General features: G+C 42.7%; 2 protein-coding genes and 2 long non-coding RNA genes across 4 annotated transcripts; 2 read left to right on the top strand and 2 right to left on the bottom strand.

Moving 5' to 3' along the window:
• Positions 1-744: 744 nt before the first annotated feature.
• fbxo2 (F-box protein 2) lies at positions 745-8,754 on the bottom strand. Its single transcript, XM_014166959.2, has 6 exons — positions 8,467-8,754; positions 2,535-2,606; positions 2,271-2,397; positions 1,846-1,938; positions 1,604-1,742; positions 745-1,525 (listed from the first exon to the last, which is right to left on the bottom strand). The coding sequence occupies exons 2-6, from the start codon at positions 2,569-2,571 to the stop codon at positions 1,391-1,393; spliced, it is 531 nt and encodes a 176-aa protein (XP_014022434.1). The 5' UTR covers positions 2,572-2,606; positions 8,467-8,754; the 3' UTR covers positions 745-1,390.
• A 116-nt stretch (positions 8,755-8,870) lies between these two features.
• On the top strand, positions 8,871-10,261 carry LOC106583130 (uncharacterized). The gene is made up of 2 exons (XR_001323449.2): positions 8,871-10,084; positions 10,191-10,261. It is a non-coding gene; the product is annotated as an uncharacterized lncRNA (long non-coding RNA).
• A 280-nt stretch (positions 10,262-10,541) lies between these two features.
• Positions 10,542-12,381, bottom strand: LOC106583128 (uncharacterized). The gene is made up of 2 exons (XR_001323447.2): positions 11,034-12,381; positions 10,542-10,937 (listed from the first exon to the last, which is right to left on the bottom strand). It is a non-coding gene; the product is annotated as an uncharacterized lncRNA (long non-coding RNA).
• Positions 12,382-12,546: 165 nt separating this feature from the next.
• Positions 12,547-17,750, top strand: phf13 (PHD finger protein 13). Its single transcript, XM_014166958.2, has 5 exons — positions 12,547-12,943; positions 14,022-14,126; positions 15,545-15,745; positions 15,851-16,292; positions 16,442-17,750. Exons 1-5 carry the CDS (start codon positions 12,899-12,901, stop codon positions 16,672-16,674), a joined length of 1,026 nt encoding a protein of 341 aa, XP_014022433.1. The 5' UTR covers positions 12,547-12,898; the 3' UTR covers positions 16,675-17,750.
• The last annotated feature ends 6,110 nt before the right edge of the window (positions 17,751-23,860 follow it).

Here is a 23,860-nt window from a genome sequence, read left to right as displayed (position 1 = left end):
GCCAAAATTCACCCAACTTTTTGTTGGAAGCTTGTGGAAGGCTACCTGAAATGTTTGCCCCAAGTTAAACAATTTGAAGGCAATGCTACCAAATACTAATTGAGTGTATGTTAACTTCTGACACACTGGGAATGTAATGAAAGAAATAAAAGCTGAAATAAATCACTCAACTATTATTCTGACATTTCACATTCTTAAAATAAAGTGGTGATCCTAACTGACCTAAGACAGGGAATTTGTACTAGGATTAAATGATCTCACTCCATACAGACAGCGGTCACTGGGGTGGGTCAGACCTGGGTGTTATGAGAATAAGCTTTCTTTCTCTGTAGTGTCTGCCCGTGGAATCAGTTATCACCCCTTTCTCTGTAGTGTCTGCCAGTGGAATCAGTTATCACCCCTTTCTCTGTAACCACTCTCATCACTCCTATTCCCCTTCTTGATGACAGCTTTACAGAGCCCTAGAAATGCCTCTTCTCCAATAATGACTCCATCATGTCACGCAAACACATACATGTAGAGACAGAGATGCACGCATACATACCAAGGTGTTCCACACAGACAGATTCTGTGCGAGCATGTTTGCGCGTGTGACAGTGTTGATCCTGAAAGGAGAGATCAGATTGCAAAACTCCCCTTACAATGGAAGTACATCTTATGGCAAATTAGGACATGCTATGACAGCTTTATGATTTACCTACATGGATGTTCAGTTAAATGTAATACAGGAACAGACTAGGCAAATCCTTGATTGATTTTTATTTGGCTCTCATTTGCATTGTGAATAACCTGAAAAGTGAACCTGGTTAGTGTGAATTTGATACAGTTCGGATCAAAATAATGCATATGTTACAATCCTAATCTATGAGATGTTACTACATCCATCATTCTAATCATTGGTTACAACCTCTATGTATGATCAGTGATCACTCAGCAATGAGCCCTTACACACCACTTAACCAAGAAAAGAAACCTAGCTGATAAGACCACCAGAACAAACCATCTGTCCATAGGTAGCAGTTTGTAGACCCTCACTCACCCCATCTCATTTAGTGTTAGTCATTTATAACTCATTCATAACTGTTTATAAAGCTACACTGGGAGAATATTTCATCTGTATACTATAATGGTTTATACAGTGTTATTAAGCACTAAGGGTCCAAGCTTGCAGGTCTTGCTCATGCCATACGTTTCTGAAGCAGCCATTGAGTGGATCCTACTGTATCTAAGGCATACATTTTTATGCTTGACTTTTTATTTACTGCTATGTAAGGATGGTGCACAGGGCATTGCTGGTCCCCTCATCTCTTTTCTCTTGTTCTCGTTCTTTTTGTCCTCAATTTCAATTTCCCTCTCTCCTCCTCTCCATACCTGCCGCCCCCTTCCCCTCTCAGGCCTCTACAATAACAGAGCTCCTAGTGACTCGAACTCCAAACCAGCCGTCCCAGTACTTGGTGTCCTGTCCTCCATGTTCAAACGAGATGAAGCGCAGGCCAGGACCGTAATCAGAGAAAGTGTGGTTCACCTGGAAATAAGACAAAAATGAGAAATGGATGTGACGAGAAGTGATCATATTATGCTATTTTGAGCTTTCCAACAATACCCGTTTCCAGGAGCAGTCATCACAATCTGGGTCAAGGGTGATTGATTCTGGTTTAAATTCCTGAAGAATTTCCTCATTCTCATTCAACAGCCACACTGTCAACTGGTAGGTGCACCCACAGTCTGTCCTCCCACTGTACCTACATACACACACACACAAAAACACACATATTTCTTGCTGGTGTTAGCTGAGCTGAAATGGCTGTCCTAAACAATATGTGCATGTCTGTGTGTATGTCTCACCAGTCTTCCACACTGACAGCTGGCTGGGCATCGAGGTCATCAGGAGTGTAGCCCTCTGCCACTAGGTCAACCACCTGCCTCTTCAGACACAGCCTAACACACCGAGAGACAGAGCCAACATAGAGACAGAGAGAGATGTTCTCACACACAAACATATATTTGCACAAGCACACTCAGTCACTCTGTTGGTGGTAACGATGGACCCTGTGACTGCATTCCCAACTTCTCATTTCCTACATATCCCAAGTTTGCATTGGTCACACTCCACAATGGTTTTAAAAGCGCTGATTGGTGTAAGGGAGTTTCCACCATATTTCCTGCACTACTCCAATCCTTTATCCATGAACGATTGTCCAACTCTCCTTTCAGAAGTGTGCAGCAGTCTATACACAGACCCTACTTTGTGACCATGTTCAGTTACTCACTCAAAGGAGGTGCTGAAGTATTTGGTCACTCCATTGTCACCGAAGTCGTAGCCACAGTCTCCCGGCATCTCTTCCACCTGCCATTGGCTCCCGCCGTTCTCTGTCAGCTCCCAGAATTCCATCTGCTCTGGGAGGAAAGTGTTGAGTCACGCTCTGCCGACAACATCTCAACAGTCAAACGAGTCACTCCTCTGAAAGCACTATGGAGAATGCCTATTGGAAATGTGCTTTCACCTATCCCTACAGACAGATGTGTTCTTATACCTTCCCCAGCTGGGTTCTTCAGTAGATTCCTGGCCATGACTGGAGTTGGTAGGGTGGCTGTGGGGGCAGTGTCTGCATGACAGGGAAATACACACACACACACACTTATACATATTTTTTTAAACTGCATTGTTGGTTAGGGGCACGTAAGTAAGCATTTCACTGTAAGGTCTACACCTGTTGTATTCGGCGCATGTGACTAATAACATTTGATACACACAACACACACTGTTTTTTTGTGTTCTGTTCACCCCTAATGTCTATTTTGTTTTGTGGATTGGGCAAGTAGTTCGATGATTTGATGTAGAGGGAAATGAGGAGTGGGGATAGCAACCTTGTCTTGCTTTCCTTTCTAGGTTTATTTGATAGTTGTCCATTTACTTCCACTTTAGCATGAGATTTGCAGTATAGAGTTAGGATGATTCTACTTGATTCGTTAAAGCCACATTTTTCCATTGTGGCATAAAGAAGTCCCAGTTTAGAGTCATGCTTTTTCCGCATTGAGGCTCACTAGAAAGATCTTTTCTATGTCTATAGTAACCATGATATGGAGGGTTCTTATTATATTGAGTTTGTCTATTTTGTATGAAGCCAGTTTGATTTAGGTTGACATGTAAAAGGTACTAGGTCTCTCAGCTGTATCATTTAGGGTCAATATTGAAGACAAAGATTGGTCTAGACCAGGGATGGGCACCTGGCAGTCCCCCCTTTTGTAGACTTAAGGACCAATTTTTTGGAACTCAGTTGTGTTCTCAACTTACTGTTGAGAGTTAGAATAGTAGAATACACAAGGTGCAATTTTGAAATGTGGTTGTGCATCAGCAGTCACTCAATTAGCCCATGTCAGCAAAACATTTTTAGATTGATAGGTTAGCTGGCCGCTAGACAATCGGAACTTGATGTAAGCATGGTCGAATTACCGCCGGAGGTGGGGCCCATTGATTATCAGTTATCATATTAAAAACTGCAGACATTTGCCTCCAGCCTATGGGAAAATGTGTAGAATTGCAGCAAATGTTTTGATACTATTCCTGGGGTCCACAACAAAAAACACAAGACATGATAAGTAGCAAAACACTGATACACAAGGACAGTCACACAAATTTAAAATACAAACAATACAACAACAAAAGAATACAATCAATACAACTAAAACCATGTGTTTGTGTGCGTGTGTTTGTCTCCTCACAGTCACCGCTGTTCCATGACATGTTGTTTAATCCGTTTTTTAAAGGTAATTTTGATGTTTGCTTGAGTAATTGAAGATGGCTCTGTATAATACTGTGTGTTGCCGTGAATTAGTTTTGGACTTGGGGACTGTGATGAGACACCTGATGGCATGTCTTGTGGGAAATGTATGGGTGTCTGAGCTGAATGTTATTTGATTATGCAGACAATCTGACATTTTAGTACAGTTGATGTGTCAAAAACATTTTTATAAAGAGACATACAGTTGAAGTCAGAAGTTTACATACACTTAGGTTGGAGTCATTAAAACTTGTTTTTCAACCACTCCACAAATTGCTTGTTAACAAACTATAGTTTTGGCAAGTAGGTTAGGACATCTACTTTGTGCATGACAAGTAATTTTTCCAACAATTGTTTACAGACAGATTATTTCACTTATTTACTGTATCACAATTCCAGTTGGTCAGAAGTTTACATACACCAAGTTGACTGACTTTAAACAGCTTGGAAAATTCCAGAAAATGTCATGGCTTTAAAAGCTTCTGATAGGTTAATTGAAATCATTTGAGTCAATTGGAGGTGTACCTGTGGATGTAGTTCAAGGCTCACCTTCAAACTCGATGTCAAGCAAAGAGGCACAATGGGGAATTATAAAAAAAAAATTTTTAAAAAAAATAAAAAAATAAAAAAATAAATAAAATCAGCCAAGACCTCAGAAAAAAAAAAAAATTGTAGACCTCCACAAATCTGGTTCATCCTTGGGAGAAATTTCCAAATGCCTGAAGGTACCACGTTCATCTGTACAAACAATAGTTCGCAAGTATAAACACCAATGGACCACGCAGCCGTCATACCGCTCAGGAAGGAGACGCATTCTGTCTCGGAGATGAACGTACTGTACTTTGGTGCGAAAAGTGCAAATCAATCCCAGAACAGCAGCAAAGGACCTTGTGAAGATGCTGGAGGAATCCACAGTAAAACGAGTCCTATATCGACATAACCTGAAAGGCCGCTCAGCAAGAAGCCATTGCGCCAAAACCACCATAAAAAAGCCAGACAACGGTTTGCAACTACATGGAGACAAAGAGCGTACTTTTTGGAGAAATGTCCTCTGGTCTGATGAAACAAAAATACAGTTCTATGGCCATAATGACCCTTGTTATGTTTGGAGGAAAACGGGGGAGGCTTGCAAGCCAAAGTACATCATCCCAACCGTGAAGCACGGGAGTGGCAGCATCATGTTGTGGGTGTGCTTTGCTGCAGGAGGGACTGTTGCACTTCACAAAATAGATGGCATCATGAGGAAGGACAATTATGTGGATATATTGAAGCAACATCTCAAGACATCAGTCAGGAAGTTAAAGCTTGGACGCAAATGGGTCTTCCAAATGGACAATGACCCCAAGCATACTTCCAAAGTTGTGGCAAAGTTGTCATATTGGTCGTGAAGACTCGCATAGTGGCGACGAAGGTTATACTCTTTCAGCACTGCAACATGCTGTGAACACACCAAACATACAGCTTTCCCATTCAATTCCGTGAATAAATAGGATTACCATTTTTCTTGGAACACTCTGCATCCACTTTTCTCTTTTTTGACAGAGACATATTGGGGCAATGAGGGTGCCAAAGCACATAATGTTAAAAGTAGAAGCTGTAATAAATATCGCGGGCAAAACAAAGTAGCTCATCCGGACTGGCTGCACTTGCTTGACCTACTTGCTCTGCTCCGGTATAAACAGTTTGCTTGCTTAACACAATTGCTATTACGCCATCCAGTGGACGCAATTGGAACAGCAGTTTATTTTATTGAAAAATTGCAGCTCATTTTTATACTTTACAAAATCATCTCGCGGGCCGGATTAAACCCCTTTGCGGGCCTGATTTAAAGGCAATGCTACCAAATACTAATTGAGAGTATGTAAACTTCTGACCCACTGGGAAAGTGATGAAAGAAATAAAAGCTGAAATAAATCATTTTCTCTACTATTATTCTGACATTTCACATTCTTCAAATAAAGTGGTGATCCTAACTGACCTAAGACGGGGAATTTTTTTAGGATTAAATGTCAGGAATTGTGAAAAACTAAGTTGAAATGCATTTGGCTAAGGTGTATGTAAACTTCTGACTTAAACTGTATCTCTCCCCATCTTCACAACAACTTTGTCATTATGCGAGTCATCCAGCTATGTTGTTATCACTCATGAGTGAGCAGATCAGCATCGGGGTAAGGTAGTAGTACTGTTTCCTCTCTCTCACATACAAACCTCTACAGTGAATGTATGACACTTCTTTGCGGATGCCCCTGGCACAGAGCACAGAGCGAGCGGTTGCCTGGGTACCCAGCACTGGGCAACTTTTATGTTGGGATCAGTTTGTGCATAGTCCTTTGAATAGTGGGCTTTGAGTTAGGCCCTGGGAGATCTCACTGGACAGAGATTCTCACAGGAAAACACTGTGCAGCCATTCTTCTACAAGTACGGTACACTGCACATTCTATGTAGTGAATAGATTGTGGGTGTATGGGGAAGGGAATGGGATGTAGGAGTTGGACATATGGTTTAGGAGTAAAGTTTACTTGGGGACAGTCATGTATAATACCATGGCTTTACACAACTAGAGTGCATCTCAATAGTGTAAAGTGGTGTCCTTTCCTCATGTTTCATTGCAGATGAGATGAAAACACTTTAGACTACTGAGGCACACCCTGAGTACCAGTGACACTGTACTGCATGTAAAGACTCAGATGCCCATTGAGATGCAGAGCAAAAGACAAAGTACCACGCCCCAAACTCATCCACCTACTGAAAATGCCTATGCAGCACCCCTTCCCCTCTCCCAGAGAAAGAAGAATTATACTGTACACTGGCCTCCTATACCATCTTATATCCTTTGTTTTATCTCCCTGTCTTGATCAGGAAAAATGTGGAGTATCTCAATACGATGTGCAAGTGATGTCATCCTTCTTTCCGGTCCTGTCCCCTAATCTTTTGAAGGGGCTTGATGATTATATCATCAAATTCATGAAAACACGGTCATTTAAAATATTTAGAAAAATATATTCATGTTTGTGAATGAATTTACTTCTCAGATGCCTTTTATTATGCGTTTGCGCTGAAGACCATTGTGATATGTTTCTGCCCATTGAATACCACTCAAAAAGCCTACAAAGGATACTTCCAAGAAAACATTTACAATTACATTTAAGTCATTTAGCAGACGCTCTTATCCAGAGCGACTTACAAATTGGTGCATTCACCTTATGATATCCAGTGGAACAACCACTTTACAATAGTGCATCTAAATCTTTTAAGGGGGGGGGTTAGAAGGATTACTTTATCCTATCCTAGGTATTCCTTAAAGAGGTGGGGTTTCAGGTGTCTCCGGAAGGTGGTGATTGACTCCGCTGTCCTGACGTCGTGAGGGAGCTTGTTCCACCATTGGGGTGCCAAAAACGACATGTCACTTTCATATTGTATAGTCTAAAGTGGCTTCCTCTCCTCACCTCATTTGCACTGGTCTGAAAACACAGGCAAGCTGACATCAAGCATTTGTTTTCATGTGTACAGTTCTCACACTAATAGAGCTGAAAAACAGGAGAGCAGCACACCACTTAGATCAGGGATCATCATTTTTTTCTTGAGCAGATGGTCGGGGGGCCGGGAACATAATTACAAATAATTTGTAGACTGCTAAAAGCCCAAACGGATATAATGTTTTACTGAAACATAATAATTTAAAACCTTGCATACAATAATGTGTCTCTCTATTATGCATGGAAATACTTGGGAACAGATTTCATAAATTCAAATCAAGTCTTTTATGCCCAACAGTGAAAATTCCACACCAAAAAATAAATTGATGCCGTGTGACACCCTCAGCCCTGCTTTGAGTGCTTAGAAAAAGTGCTTTATAAATCCCAATCCAGCATTATCAGTGCTCCATTCCGGTTTATCAAAATGATCCGGTCCATTGCACCCAGTCAGCCCCAGAAAGGCTCACTTAATACCCTGTCTGCTGACAGGGTATTAAGCACTGTAACAGTAATCAAAATGCAATCTATACGTACAGTATACACAGGATGAATTTACACAGGATATATCTACTGCTGTACATATTCTTAGTATATTAGAGTGAGCTATGTCAGGAATCTAGTATATACATTAATATGCGGATTGTATACACTGCGTAACTAAAATGCAATCAATATACATTAGCAGAAATATTAGAATGAGCCATGTTGAGAATAAAGTAATAAAGTTATTGTGTAACCTTCATAAACACGGGACCCTGCATTGAAATGGAGGGTAAAGGAGATGGCCACTGCATAGATTTTCAATTGGTCAGAAATCGTACACCTTTTATGGTACACTTCCACCTAATGACAACCAACCACATGATACAGGACGTCAGGGCAGATCCGCAGGCAAAGATCACCTCAGACCAAAATAGTAATTTAACCAAACTGGCAAAAATAAATAAAACAGGTCTATGAGCAAACTTAAAATTGTCTTTTCGAGGAATAAGAATAACAGTGTGCAGGAACCTGATCTCACAGTGTCTATGTAATGCTGTCTTACTTTTCCTTCGTCACAGCTACAAGCAGAAACTACTGACTCATCTACTGTACTGAGAATGGACATCCGGTCTCAGATACAAACAGCAATTATCAACAGCAATTATCAACATTCTCTATGATAGCACACTCTGCCTCGTTTAAAAACACAACCGAAGAGACTGTACCTTTTAATTACACGCAGAAAACGAAAGATCAGTCTTCCACCTCTCCCTCTTTCTCTTTTTTCTGTCTCTCTTTGTTTCGCTGCTGCTTCCAGGTCTCTCTGACACTCGAGCTCAACTGCAGCGTTGCATCGCCCTGCCTGTGTGGGTTATATAGTGAACACACACACTGCTCCTAGTGACTGTTATTCAGAATACACACACAAACCGTGCGAGAGAGATGTTCAAACCTGGGCTCTGTGTCAGAAAGCAGGTTTAACAAACTCTGAGTTTAAACCTGAACTCTGGGTTGACTAACTGAGTTTTCGCTTTCAGAACAGGTGACAACAGTTAGTTCAATCAACTAGAGTAAAGTTAACTCTGAGTAAAGCACGTGCACGAGGCGATAAAAAGCCCTCATCAATGGAACGCAGATAACATGATTCATCATGGCAACAGGAGAAAAAAAGGCTTGAACCTGTGAATGCAGAATGTGAGTATATATTTAAGAAAAAAAACAATACAGTAGCAGCAGCAAAAGAACGTGAGCTGGCGTGGCAGAAAATTGCTGTCCGAGTCAATGCGTGAGTATTAATTGAAAAAAAAGGAAAGGTTTTATCTCGAGTGTTCCACTTATTCAACATTTATATAGTGTGTGTGTGCAAAACCTACATGGCAGCAACTGAAGATGGAAAAACATATATATATACTTCAAAAACAAGTAAGGTGTAATTTCATTACAAGAAATGGTGATTTTGTTTAGCCTACCTAATTAAACAGCATTCAGTGGCTACATTCAACATGTGATATATTTAAGTAGTTAGTGGAATTTTCTAAGCAAAAAAAAATGAACCTTTTTTTTCAGCCATCCCAACACTGCCAGTATTTAATATTGTCTATTTGAAAGTAACACCTAAATGCCTTTAAACATACAAGTCTCCAAATTTGTGCTTACTGGACATGTTCAAATTTCACCTCCATTTTAGCCAACAGAAAAAAGGCTGAGGGCCAAAAAACAGGTGGGGGTCCACCATCACACCACTCAGAGGCTGAAGAGATGGCCCTCACTCAAAAGAGTGGACAACCTATTGCTGAAGGCATCTCTGGAGGAAGCTCATCTGACCCAACCACCTCCCAGGACACAAGGGCCTACATAAGAGCTTAGTTATTCAAATTAATGATACATTCATTCTTTTGTCAGTGTTACCTCAGTGATGCCCACCCATCCATCTTAGACACAACTTGGCACACTGATTTTCTTGTAGTGGAACAATTATTTGTTACTTTTTCAGATTCTTAGTTGTCCTTAAGACATTATAATCTATTTTATGGTGACTCAAGAGTTATATATTTGAAAAATTGTGATGTAGCCTGCACACTGTTGTAAAAACTAAATTCAAATTAGGTGGGGCACTTTTCTGGGTAAAGTTCTAATTTAACTGTCTAATCTTCTTCATCTTCTACCAGTTACTGATGGTGTAATCTGTCTGGTGGAGCCTTCTGCCATAACAGACCTCCATGCAGTTGCATGTACTCTTAATACTCCACAGATTTTTCATACTGGGTTAGAGTAGAACTCCACAATTGTTTATTTTCATTACAGGAGGATGATGAAGACACCTTGTCAGCTGCCACAGAGAGGGTAGATACAGAGAGGCCTATTGAAGTGTACACCTTAAAAATAACATCTAACAGTTGATGATAATGTTGTACCATAATAAAAAATTGCACCTTCTTTTCTCTAACAGCAATGAGGAAGAGGGTCCATCCACCTCCACAGCACAACTTACCTCAGTAAGATTGTAAGAACTTACCTCAGTAAGTTGTTCAGCATTGGCCCATGACTTACAATGAAACTAAGTAGACCTGGTACTGTGAAATTCATTTTTTTGTGTTCCTATAGCTCCCTGTGAAACAGCTGTACAATGTGTACTTAGAGAAACAAATTGACAAATGTAATTTAGAAGCAAAAAAATATAAATATAAATGCTGGAACATCAGGTGAGGTGCCCACAGGTGGATGATTTTACTTGTTTGAACAACATAAAAATATATTAACTACTGTACTGTATTTGTACTTGCAGGAAATAAAGACGTCATAAAAAAGAAAGGCATATTGTCTTTATTTGACACTGGGGAGGTGATGGGTCAATCAGAAATGATGGAAGCATATTGTGTCATTGACTGCTCTTCCAACTCCTGGGTCAGCGGGGTGGTCAGGATCGTTCACTGGTTGAGTAGGACATTGTTCTCTAATTGTGGCAATGTTGTGGAGAATCACACATGCCACAATAATGTCACATGCCCTTTCTGGGGTGACCCTGAGCCTACAAAGGCACTGGAACTGGGCCTTGAGCATCCCAATGGTCATCTCTACCCTGGCTCGTGTCCTGCAGTGAGCCAAGTTATAACGTTGCTGCGGGCCGGGCTCAGGGTCAGCAAATAGGGCTGGCAGGGGTACCCTCTGTCACCGAGCAGGTAACTATCGAACGCTCCTTTGATAATATGAGGATACAGTTTACATTTTCAGTTGCAATAGGCAGAAACAAAATATTAATTATAATAGGATATAGATCTATATATAAACTCACCACGGGCAAAGCTAGCGCTCAGTGTACACTCATGAAAAATTCACGAGTCATGCACAGACCCAGGCCACTTTGCTTCCACGTTGCTGATGATGTGGGCAGCATCACATATGATCTTCCCCATGCAGAACAGTAATTACTTCACAACACATCTAGTGCAGCTATCTTTCATTTGGAATGCTAAAGGCTACTATTTAGGCCTACCTGCACATTAATGCTGTGGAAAGACATCCTATTCACATAATCTCCTTCATTTACTGAAGGAGCAGTGATAGGAATATGAGTGCCATCAATGCAGCCAATCACACCTGGAAACCCTAAAATATATCAAATTAACTGATTAGTGCTTCGCTTCTTGTCTCAAAGCGTCATACTAAATAAATTATTGCTTAGACTGATACCTACAATTATGTGGAATTCTTCTTTGATGGGTCTGTGACTAGGAAACACCACAAAAGTGTACAGTAAACGTTTCACTGCAAGAGTCACATTTCTGACAGACAGTTGCCTTGGAAATATGCCCAGCGTCACTGATGTTATATAGAAAACTCCCTTTGGCAAAAAACGAAGTGCAACACAAAGAATTTCTTCTGAACTGAGAACATGTCCACGATGTGTCATATGAACGATATGAGAATATTGTTCAGATGAATGATCGATTGTGCAGAAAAAACGGAAACGCTCAAACAGATAATCAGGGAATGCTAAAACACCCAAGCGGGGTCTGATCACCTTCTCCCGACGGAGATTTTTGCTGAGTTTTTGTGCAATATCAACTGGCTCTTCAAGAAAAAGACACGACATGTCTGACACCTCCTTCAGTCTGCAGGCTTCAGCTAAAGAGGAGGAGAAACTCAGCCAGGGTTAGTTTAAGAAAATCTACTAGCGAGCAGGTTTTCTTCACGGAGTATGTTGCCATAGTTACTGAACTGGCTTTGTGAAACCGAAAACCCAGAGTTTCCTTCAACTCAGAGTCAACTAACTCTTGAATTTTCACTAAACCCCCTTTCTGAAACAGGGTCCTGTTGATTTGCCCTTGATCAAGGCGCTTAACCTTTAGTGCTCCTGTATGTAGCTCTCGATAAGATCGTCTGCTAAATTACAAAATGTAAATGATGTTAATATGTTGTTGGTGATGTTTTTTGTATTTTTTTTCAGCACATTGTTGATATGTTGTTGACGAGATGATCTAGGAATGCACAGAGCACTTTACTTATTAGGCAAATTGGCTTGCTATACTTTTGTGCTGCTGCTAATGTTGATCACTAGTAGGCCTACCGTACATATTTGTATTGATGGTTCCCTGTACTATCGCTCTCTCCAATCCAAATCCAAACTACATTTTGTGGACCATATCAACAGTGGATTTATTAAGAAAATAGAATAGCTATTCAAATATGATTTTTGAGTAAAATATCAATTTAAAGCTCACTTCAGCGCTCTCTTTTTTCCCGAGGTGGTTCTCTCGACCAGTCCTTTCCTCTTTCATTAGTCTGAGTTTGAGTGACAGCCAGGCAGTTCATGGCAACGGGGACACTGACAGTGTAGCGTGACGATATTGACTCGGTGTAGCTGGCTGCTAGCTAGGCGAACCCGTTTTGTTCAAGAGATATGGCAACATTTGTCTTATAACTATAATGCCTTACTAAGTATCTCCCGGGGTATAGGCGAAACATTATCTGCAGACAGTGTGTTTGTTGCTAGAATATCGTAAGCTAACAGTTAGCTAGCTAACAACAGTGCAATGTTTTGAACGTCGATGACACCAGAATTAGTTGTGCACTGCAACATACCTTCGTTTATTTCTAGCTAATTATATTATTTAGATAACTTAGCTACATTATACCAAAAAGTATCACTTTTTAGAGATGGACAACGTTACTTCATCGTCACACCATGCATATGAATCAGAGGTAACCTAGCGAAGTATTTTATTAGCTAGCCAGTTATCACAATGCTAGCGCTCACTGTAACTTGTATATATGTAACTTCCTACTGTAGCTAGCAAATATTAGCTCGCTAGGTAACCATTGATAACTAGCTAGTTAACTGTTTATAGCTAACTAACTAATGGTATATACGACTGACTGCTGAAAACAGGCAGTGCTTATGATCATACCGTTAGGCAGTCAGCTAGCTAACGTTACCTGTCCTTGGCTTGATTAAACCACTGTCACGATTACAGTATAACGTTAACTAGCTAGCTATTGTTTTACGGTTCATCTCGTTTTTATGTTTGAATATAATCACACAGTCGCAACCTGTTAACACTTAGCTACCCAGCTAGTTAACGTTAGTAATATAACTTGACATGTGCATGCATTTTTCACTAGTCTTTTAACGTAATGACAGATCTGTTGTTATGATGAAAACACGAGGTTGCATATCTAGCTAACGTAACCTAAAAGCAGTGTTAGTTAGCTAGGCAAGGTTTGCCAATGTTAGGTAACGTTTAGCCAAGGTTAGCAGGCTAGCTACTCTATGTCCACGCCAACGTTAACTTAGTTAGCTAGCTCAGCAACAATCGCCATCTTGGCACCGCAGTTATACGGTATTTTACTAGGCAGGTAACAAATTAGCTAGTTAGTAACTGTCCTGATCGTGTTTTCAACTAAATCAAAACTTCAACGCTAACGTTAGCGCCCAAACGTAGTCCTGCGTGTTGGCATTTGTAGATTCATTCACTTATTTAGCCCGCTACGTTAGCTATAACGGTACTGTAGCTAGTTAGCTTCACGTTAGCAAAATTCCTATCAAGCTTTTGTCAAATGGAACTGGTTTAAACCGAATCTCGTGTCATTTCAGTCGTCAGCGTGCTAGCACTTAAATGTAATTTTTATATTCCCTTTTTAGTACGTTCATATGCAACATTTTATCAATGCATTTTACAAGTGAACTACTGCTAAGAGGGCAATCATCACAACATGTTTCTTTAATTCAGAATGTCTTCGCTAGCTTTGACCTCACGCTGATGTTATTCATGTGTTACAGGGCCAGGGGCTCAGTCCACCATACAGGAGGCGGACGGTGGAGGACTTCAACAAGTTCTGCACCTTTGTGTTGGCATATGCAGGCTATATCCCATATCCCCAGGAGGTGAGTAAAGGAAACCCAATCATAGTTGGTGTATGCCTTTTATCAACAGTCCCTTGTAGTTGACAGTCTTGGTTCTTTGCTCTGAATAGTTAGGCAGAACTGTGACTGGTTATATTTTGAGGTGTGTGTGTGTAACGCATTGTATTGAGGTTAATGGCCAGACACCAGGGGTAGGACTCGGATGTGTGTGTAGTTTGTGGATCATGGAGCGGCCACTGCGAGCTTTTCCTTTTTCCTCCACAACTGTCGTGTGTGTTGGTGTCCCACTGCCCTCCATTCCCCCTGTGTGTATTAACCCGCTGCCCCTAACTAGTGTTGTGAATATAGATACAGTCAACATCACATTCACTTAGTCACAAAGAAAGTGCCATTTTTGTTTTCCTTCAGTAAGCTACAACGTTGTGGAACTCTCAGATAGAAATAGGTTATGCTGTGTCTGTCATGTAGCGGTAGGAGTTATGGCAGCTCTATAAAGCATTACATTTCTATCTGAAATGTTCAGAGCGTTGCATCCTCCTGAATGCAACCCTGGACATGCTGACTGTATCGAAGTTATCCCCTCCCTCCCCGGTGTGGTGTGTTGACCCTCTATTTGATCCACAGAACTGGAGGATGCGTGGCTTCTGGCAGCTTCCTTGCTGGGCCCCGCCCCTTGTCCCTCGCTAGCCAATCTGCTGCTGTCTCTCCTGAAGGGACACGCACCTAACACAGCCCTGCCCCCTCTCCCAGGGTAAGAGGGCCAACAAGTCTCTCCATACTCATCCCTGGCCCTGTGCTTCTTTGGCCCCAAGACCCTTTACCCTTGCCTCTGTAGTGTTCATAGTTTTGAAAGGACTGGATAGAATTAACAAATCTAGTGATGGCACCACCTAGTCCTCCAAAAAGCTGAATTGAGCTTCTGTTGCTGTCTAGCTGGCCCTGTCAGATTAGGATCCCTGATGGGGCAGAGACAACCAGGGGAAGGGGCTGGAATGGAACCAGGGCCCCCTGACCATCTCAGCTCAGGCAAGACGTGCAGCTCGACCCAACGCCAGCACCCTAAACAAGTTCAACCAGGGCCATACTGTACCTCATCCATAGACCTGTGCTAATACTCTGTGCTTTGTCTGTCTGACCGAGCCCCTCAGAGTAAGACAGGGTGAATTTTCATCCTTATGACCATATGCCGTGGTGTCACTGAGGCCATGTATAAAATATGCAGTTCCATATTATTGTGGAAGTGTTGTGAAGTTACTGTTGATGCCTGTTTTGGTTCAAAATGGTCTCAGATTTGTATTGGATCAGTGTGTGAGTGTGGTGTTTGTGGCCAATGGATTGTATCAACAGCGTCACGCCCACCTCCATTCTCCTCTCTAAGAGTTAACTTTTGTGTAAACGCATACAGGCTTTTATCACCATGTCTCTATTTCCCACTCCAGGACTCTTCTCTGCGTAGTAGCTCCAGCCCCCCCAACAGTACAGGCAGTACAGCAGACAGTGATGGCTGGACCCCTATCCCTGAACCCCCCTCCTCTTGCCCCCCGCGGCCCCCCATACCCCCGCAGGACAAGAACAGGAAACGACCCCGTCCTACGGGAATCCACCCTGGGGCCTCACTATCCAGCCATGTTATGAAAAATGTAAATGCGAGTGCTTTTGATCCACTCACACAATTTCAACTACTAATTCTAACCTTAAAACCCTTTCTCATACTCACTAACCCTAAATTCATTCCTGTTTTCCAGCATGGCCATTTAGCGTCCTCCCTGCACCCAGATGACCGGAGGAAAGCCAACAAACAGAAGAAGAGGAGGAAGGACCGGGAGAGCCAGGCCGGCGAGCCGAGCTCTGCACAACAGGCCTACGCAATGAGCCCAGAGCCACAGTTGCCCCTGGGAGGACGACCAATCAAAGACGAGCCTGAGGATGACTTCTTCATCCCCCTCCACCCTTCGCCCCCTCACCGCCTGCCCAGTCCCTCTCACTTCAATAACTCCTCCTCCTGTAAGCAGGAGCACAATGAGGAGTGGGAGTGCTGGGCGGGACAGGGGCTGGTGGAGGGCATGGTGAAGGTGGAGAGTGTGGAGGGTTTTACTGGGAACAGGACGGTCATCCGACAGGGGAAACAGGTGGTGTTCCGAGACGAGGATGGCTCCGGAGAGGACGAGGACATCATGGTGGACTCCGGTGAGAAAACGTTATGTAAATGCTGCAAAAAAGTTACAGAACTTGTTGTTGTGATGACATTGCCTATTTAAAGTAGCACTCTGACAGTTAATCCCATGTAAATGTTTTAGTGATGGAACTCTGTTTCTTCCCCCCTCTCTTTCTCTCAGATGATGACTCGTGGGACCTGGTGACGTGTTTCTGTATGAAACCGTTTGCAGGCCGGGCCATGATTGAGTGTAACCAGTGTAACACGTGGATCCACCTGTCCTGTGCTAAGATCAGGAAGTCCCACGTTCCTGAGACTTATATGTGTCAGAGCTGCAGAGACACACTGGGCCTGGCAGACACCCGCCGCTCATACCGCTCACGCATAGGCCCCCGCAGACACCTTCTTGACTGACCCCCGCAGACAGCTTCTTGACTGACCCCCGCAGACAGCTTCTTGACTGACCCCCGCAGACAGCTTCTTGACTGACCCCATTGCAAACCCCTTCACCCCTCTCACCTGCATTTAGACCATGCCCCATACGGTTCTAACCCCAACCGGTCCTGTAACCCATGCCCCAGGCCAGCCCTTTCCTTTTGTCCCAGACCCCAGTCCTACCCCCTTGCCCCAGGTCCTTTTTCTCACCCCTACTGCGTCGACTAAGCCTACTAGCCGTCCCTCGGGGTCTTCAACACCCCCAAACTAAACCGATCCGAGTGCTATTTAAGATTTATTATAAATTTGATGGTTTCTCTCTGCTTCCTTCCAGACTGTGTGCGTAAGTCAATCACTGAATGTCTGTCTGTCTGTAGTACAATAGTTGACCAGTAGTGTTGGACTCCATAGTCTAGTCTGGCTGACCGGTTAGCTCAGACTGGATAGAGACTAGTGACGCATCTCGCGTGAACAGTGGAAACCTGTCAGAGAGAATGGCCTATAGAGCTGCCACCCAACACTGTGCATTTTGGGACGTTGGCTTTTTGCACTTATTTCATGCGTTAAAGGGGTGTGTTGACTTGCCAACCCCTTCTCCTCCCCCAACCACCCTCTCAACTAGGGGTTGGTACATCTGTCTGTCTGAGGGAAGCCTTTGTCTAAAGCCTCAAGCAGAGGGTCTGTAGATAATGATGTCCAGTTCTATACTGAACAAAAATATAAATGCAACATACTGAGTTAGTTCATATAAGGAAATTTGTCAACTGAAATAAATAAATTAGGCCCTTATCTATGGATTTCACATGACTGGGAATATAGATAGGAATCTGTTGGTCACAGATACCTTAAAATAGAGGTAGGGGCGTGGAACAGAAAACCAGTTAGTATCTGGTGTGACCACCATTTGCCTCATGCAGCGCAACGCATCTCCTTCGCATATAGTTGATCAGGCTGTGGATTGTGGAATGTTGTCCCAGTCCTATTCAATGGCTGTTCGAAGTTGCTGGATATTGGCGGGAACTGGAACGCTCTGTCGTACACTTTGATCCAGAGCATCCCAAACATTCTCAATGGGTGACATGTCTGGTGAGTGTGCAGGCCATGGAAAAAGTGGGACATTTTCAGCTTCCAGGAATTGTGTACAGATCATGGGGCCGTGCATTATCATGCTGAAACATGAGGTGATGAATGGCACGACAATGGGCCTTGTCATGGTATCTCTGCATTCAAATTACCATCGATAAAATGCAATTGTTTGTTGTCCGTATCTCGTGCCTGCCCATACCATAACCCCACCGCCACCATGGAGCACTCTGTTTACAACCGTGACATCAGCAAACTGCTCGCCCACACGACACCATACATGTGGTCTCCGTTTGTAAGGCCTGTTGGACGTACTGCCAAATTCTCTGAAATTACGTTGGAGGCCGGCTTATGGCAGAGAAATTAACATTCAAATATCTGGAAACAGCTCTGGTGGACATTCCTTCAGTCAGCTTGCCAATTGCACGCTCCTGCAAAACTGTGTTGTGACAATACTGCACATTTTAGTGGCCTTTTATTGTCCCTAGCACAAGGTGCACCTGTGTAATGATTATGCTGTTTAATCAGCTTCTTGATATGCCACATCTGTCAGGTGGATGTATTATCTTGGAAAAGGAGAAATGCTCACTAACCGGGATGAAAATAAATTTGCGGACAAAATTTGTGAGAAATACGCTTTTTGTGCGTATGGAACATTTTTGGGATCTTTTATTTCAGCTCACGAAACATGAGACCAACACTTTACATGTTGCATTTATATTTTTGTTCAGTACAGATAAACGGAACGCGTTCAACTCTTTCTTTCAATAGACAGAGCTAGAAATGGTGCCCTAGACCACCAAGGAATTATCCCATACTACAAAGATGTAAAAGAGGCGTCAATTGATGTGTTTCATATCAACAATTCTCCATCAAGTGAGTGCTGGCCATAGACAACCTACAGACATGGCCCAAAGTTTTGAGAATGACACAAATATACATTTCCACAAAGTTTGCTGCTTCAGTGTCTTTAGATATTTTTGTCAGATGTTACTATGGAATAGTGAAGTATAATTACAAGCGTTTCATAAGTGTCAAAGGCTTTTATTGACAATTACATGAAGTTGATGCAAAGAGTCAATATTTGCAGTGTTGACCCTTCTTTTTCAAGACCTCTGCAATCTGCCCTGGCATGCTGTCAATTAACTTCTGGTCCACATCCTGACTGATGGCAGCCCATTCTTGCATAATCAATGCTTGGAGTTTGTCAGAATTTGTGGGTTTTTGTTTGTCCACCCGCCTCTTGAGGATTGACCACAAGTTCTCAATGGGATTAAGGTCTGGGGAGTTTCCTGGCCATGGACCCAAAATATCGATGTTTTGCTCCCAGAGCCACTTAGTTATCACTTTTGCCTTATGGCAAGGTGCTCCATCATGCTGGAAAAGGCATTGTTCGTCACCAAACTGTTCCTGGATGGTTGGGAGAAGTTGCTCTAGGAGGATGTGTTGGTACCATTCTTTATTCATGGCTGTGTTCTTAGGCAAAATTGTGAGTGAGCCCACTCCCTTGGCTGAGAAGCAATCCCACACATTAATGGTCTCAGGATGCTTTACTGTTGGCATGACACATGACTGATGGTAGCGCTCACCTTGTCTTCTCCGGACAAGCTTTTTTCCAGATGCCCCAAACAATTGGAAAGGGGATTCATCAGAGAAAATGACTTTACCCGAGTCCTCAGCAGTCTAATCCCTGAACCTTTTGCAGAATATCAGTCTTTCCCTGATGTTTTTCCTGGTGAGAAGTGGCTTCTTTGCTGCCCTTCTTGACACCAGGCCATCCTCCAAAAGTCTTCGCCTCACTGTGCGTGTAGATGCACTCACACCTGCCTGCTGCCATTCCTGAGCAAGCGCTGTACTGGTGGTGCCCCGATCCCGCAGCTAAATCAACTTTAGGAGACGGTCCTGGCACTTGCTGGACTTTCTTGGGTGCCCTGAAGCCTTCTTCACAAAAATTGAACCGCTCTCCTTGAAGTTCTTGATGATCCGATAAATGGTTGATTTAGGTGCAATCTTACTGGCAGCAATATCCTTGCCTGTGAAGCCCTTTTTGTGCCAAGCAATGATGACGGCACGTGTTTCCTTGCAGGTAACCATGGTTGACAGAGAAAGAACAATGATTCCAAGCACCACCCTCCTTTTGAAACTTCCAGTCTGTTATTCGAACTCAATCAGCATGACAGAGTGATCTCCAGCCTTGTCCTCGTCAACACTCACACCTGTGTTAACGAGAGAATCACTGACATGTCAGCTGGTCCTTTTGTGGCAGGGCTGAAATGCAGTGGAAATGTTTTTGGGGGATTCAGTATATTTGCATGGCAAAGAGGGACTTTGCAATTCATCTGATCACTCTTCATAACATTCTGGAGTATATGCAAATTGCCATCATACAAACTGAGGCAGCAGACTTTGTGAAAATTAATATTTGTGTCATTCTCAAAACTTTTGGCCACGACTGTACATACACTGAGTGTACAAAACCACTCTTTCCATGACAGACTGACTAGGGAGAATCCAGTTGAAATCTATGATCCCTTATAGATGTCGCCTGTTAATCCACTTCAAACTGTGTTGATGAAGAGGAGACAGGTTAAAGATGCATCTTTAAGCCTTGGATTGTGTATGTGTGCCATTCAGAGGGTGAATGGGCAAGACAAAATATTTAAGTGCCTTTGAACTGGGTATGGTAGTAAGTGCCAGGCACACCAGTTTGAGTGTGTCAAGAACTGCAATGCCAACTTGACACAACTGTGGGAAGCATTGGCGTCAACATGGGCCAGCATCCCTGTGGAATGCTTTCGACACCTTGTTGAGTCCATGGCCCGGACAATTTTTTTGTATTTATTTTATTTAACTAGGCAAGTCAGTTTAAGAACAAATTCTTATTTACAATGACTGCCTACCCCGGCCAAACCCTAACCCGGACGACACTGGTCCAATTGTTCGCCAACCTATGGGACTCCCAATCATGGCCAGTTGTGATACAGCCTGGAATTGAACCAAGGTCTGTAGTGACACCTCTAGCACTGAGATGCAGTGCCTTAGACCACTGCGCCACTCGGGAGCCGCCGCATTGAGGCTGTTCATAGGGCAAAAAGAGGGGTGCAACTCAATATTAGGAATGTGTGCCTAATGTTTTGTACACCATGTATATATGATGTAGTTTCTGGTCCCTTTTTCTGTTCATAGTTTGCACCTCAGTCACTCGGTTGTCATGCCATTGTTATGAACGTTCTAAAGCCGCCCTCTGCTGGTGGTGATAAACCCAATCATTCTGCACTAGGCAAACTATTTTGCCTAAATTACACTAGCGCCTGGGAAAAAAGTTTATTTCTAAAGTAGTCAGATATTTAGTAGGAAATATTGTCATGTCATCAAATTTATTTTAGATAGATGGAAATGTTGTCATTAGCTAGCAAAGTTTGTAAAAAATAGCTAGCAATTGTAACGTTAGCTAGCTAAATTCCGGTGGCCTCCCCTCAATTTTAGCAAGCTAACGTTGTTCTGCATCTAAAGACAATCTGGCGACATCAGAATGATGGCAAGGGGGGTTTCTACTAATTATTTGCCTCCATTTGAATGTCATAGTATTTCCAAGCCACTGTATTGCACCTTTGATGAAATCATCAGCGCTCATTGACGATGCATCGAGTAGAGTGCTCAGACGGTCATCTGTCTGAAACGAAAGTTCAAAACAACATTGTGACGAAACATCGAATAGATTATTAGATTACCGTAATTTCCGGACTATTAAGCGCACCTGAATATAAGCCGCACCCACTGAATTTAATTTTTTATTTTATTTTGAACATAAATAAACCGCACGTGTCTATAAGCCGCAGATGCCTACCGGTACATTGAAACAAATGAACTTTACACAGGCTTTAACGAAACACGGCTTGTAACAAAAATAAATAGGCTTTAACGAAACACGGCTTGTAACAACAAACAAAAAAATTAGCAGTAAGCTTTAGTTGTCTTTTTAGTTGTCTTTTTGCACTGAGTCAATTCCTCACGCTGCTGTTTCCAACGTCTTATCATCGACTCATTAAGACCAAGCTCCCGTGCAGCAGCTCTATTTCCTTTTCCAACAGCCAGATCAATCGCCTTCAACTTGAAAGCTGCATCATATGCATTTCTCCGTGTCTTTGCCATGATGAGGGTGACAAAATGACTACCGTAATCAGAATGATGGGAAGTTTGAGAGTGCTCGATTTAATCTAAACAGTAAACCAAAAAGTTGTTTGACCTTAACCCGTTCGGCAATTTCATTGGTCTAATGAAAGCTTCATGCCGGCAAAAAACTGAGCACGGCACAGAATGTGTTTTTTTGGAGAGAAAAAAATTGAAAGCGGGAAAAATCCATATATTAGCCGCGCCATTGTTTAAGCCGCGGGTTTCAAAGCGTGGGAAAAAAGTTGCGGCTTATAGTCTGGAATTTACGGTAGTTCGTTTTTTTCTCCTAGATGAGGGGCTGTACCTGCCGCCGTCCTCGTCAATCAAAGCTTTTATCTCTTCAGTTAGAACATCGAAGAACAACTATTTGTGGAAATTATTTCCCTGTTAAAAAATGTTCCAGGCTGTGTTTCCAGAAGCCATTTCAGTTTTTTCATCATCCTACATTTTATGAAGAGCTCAGATTATTTTTCCACAATAGAGCCAGGTAACTGTTGGAAACAATCAGTCATTGAATTAAGCTCCACTCACAAACACCATGTCGGGAACAGTTTAATGGTCCTGAACAGACCCCAGTTGGTTAATGGGTACACATCGATGTGGCTTTGAAGAGAGCCCTGGGTGGAGACTGCTTTTAGTGGGTGAAGAAAATGCATTAACGTGTGTGGTGAGCGAAAGCGCACACGCAGCCATGTAAAGTGATGTCATTGGTCCGGTCCAGAAACAAGCCCCTATCCCCAGGCACTTCATGTAAAGTGCCCTTGGGAGCAGGGGTCAGAGGTTGTTTCTGAACAGCCATTGTCTCTGCCCCTTGGTTTTCAGTCCCCACAGGTTAGTCCTATAGGTTAGAGAGCAATGTAGGATTTATTCAGCCATCTATCAAAACCATTGCGCAAGTGTCTTAGGGCTCTATATATGGGGGGTGTTTGGCTTCCTGAGCTTTTCCTGACCATGTGACCCGACCACAAAACAAGTTTTATAGGCTATAACGAGGACCCAGAGTTTTTCATGGTCAGGACAACTCCTGACCCTACACATCTCCTTCTGGTGTACTCATTTGCACAAATCAGTATTTAATCTCTCACCTGATCACTACCAGGCTCGCTGGGGTTTGATAATGATCACTACCGGGCTCGCTGGGGTTTGATAATGATCACTACCGGGCTCGCTGGGGTTTGATAATGATCACTACCGGGCTCGCTGGGGTTTGGTAATGATCACTACCGGGCTCGCTGGGGTTTGATAATGATCACTACCGGGCTCGCTGGGGTTTGATAATGATCACTACCGGGCTCGCTGGGGTTTGATAATGATCACTACCGGGCTCGCTGGGGTTTGATAATGATCACTACCGGGCTCGCTGGGGTTTGATAATGTATTTTGGAGTTTCTGGAGAAGTGTCCTCCTTCAAGCTGTTTGCATTTTGACCGTGTTTGGAATTTAAGCTTTTTCAAATATTCATGTTTTCACCAGTTGTCAAGTCTAAGCTTGCTGATGTGTACATATTGTTGTTTCTGATTAGTGCCTTCAGAATGTATTCATACCCCTTGACATATTCCACATTTTTGTTGTTACAGCCTGAATTGAAAATGTATTACATTTATTTTTCTCACCCTTCTACACACAATACCCCATAATGACAAAGTGAAAACATGTTTTTAGACATTTTTGCTAAGTTACTGAAAATGTAATATTTCATTTACATAAGTATTCACACTCCTGAGTCAATACTTTGTAGAAGCATCTTTGGCAGCGATTACAGCTGAGAGTATTTCTGGGTAAGTCTCTAAGAGCTTTCCACACCTGGATTGTGCAATATTTGCCCACATTCTTTTCAAGATTCTTCAAGCTCTGTCAAATTGGTAGTTGAGCACTGCTAGACAACCATGTTCAGGTCTTGCCATAGGTG

This window comes from Salmo salar, chromosome ssa22, assembly GCF_905237065.1.
Source record: "Salmo salar chromosome ssa22, Ssal_v3.1, whole genome shotgun sequence".
Lineage (NCBI taxonomy): Eukaryota > Metazoa > Chordata > Actinopteri > Salmoniformes > Salmonidae > Salmo > Salmo salar.
The sequence above is the reverse complement of the archived record's forward strand: the minus strand, read 5'-3'. Positions and strand labels throughout refer to the sequence as shown.

Coding starts and splice junctions, on each gene's coding strand:
- fbxo2 (XM_014166959.2), bottom strand. CDS start 2,571: ATGGCCAGGAATCTACTGAAGAACCCAGCTGGGGAAG. Junction 2,398..2,534: donor GAAGAACCCAGCTGGGGAAG/GTATAAGAACAC, acceptor CTTTCCTCCCAG/AGCAGATGGAATTCTGGGAG. Junction 1,526..1,603: donor ATGACTGCTCCTGGAAACGG/GTATTGTTGGAA, acceptor TCTTATTTCCAG/GTGAACCACACTTTCTCTGA.
- phf13 (XM_014166958.2), top strand. CDS start 12,899: ATGGACAACGTTACTTCATCGTCACACCATGCATATGAATCAGAG. Junction 15,746..15,850: donor CCAGCCATGTTATGAAAAAT/GTAAATGCGAGT, acceptor CCTGTTTTCCAG/CATGGCCATTTAGCGTCCTC. Junction 16,293..16,441: donor GGACATCATGGTGGACTCCG/GTGAGAAAACGT, acceptor TCTTTCTCTCAG/ATGATGACTCGTGGGACCTG.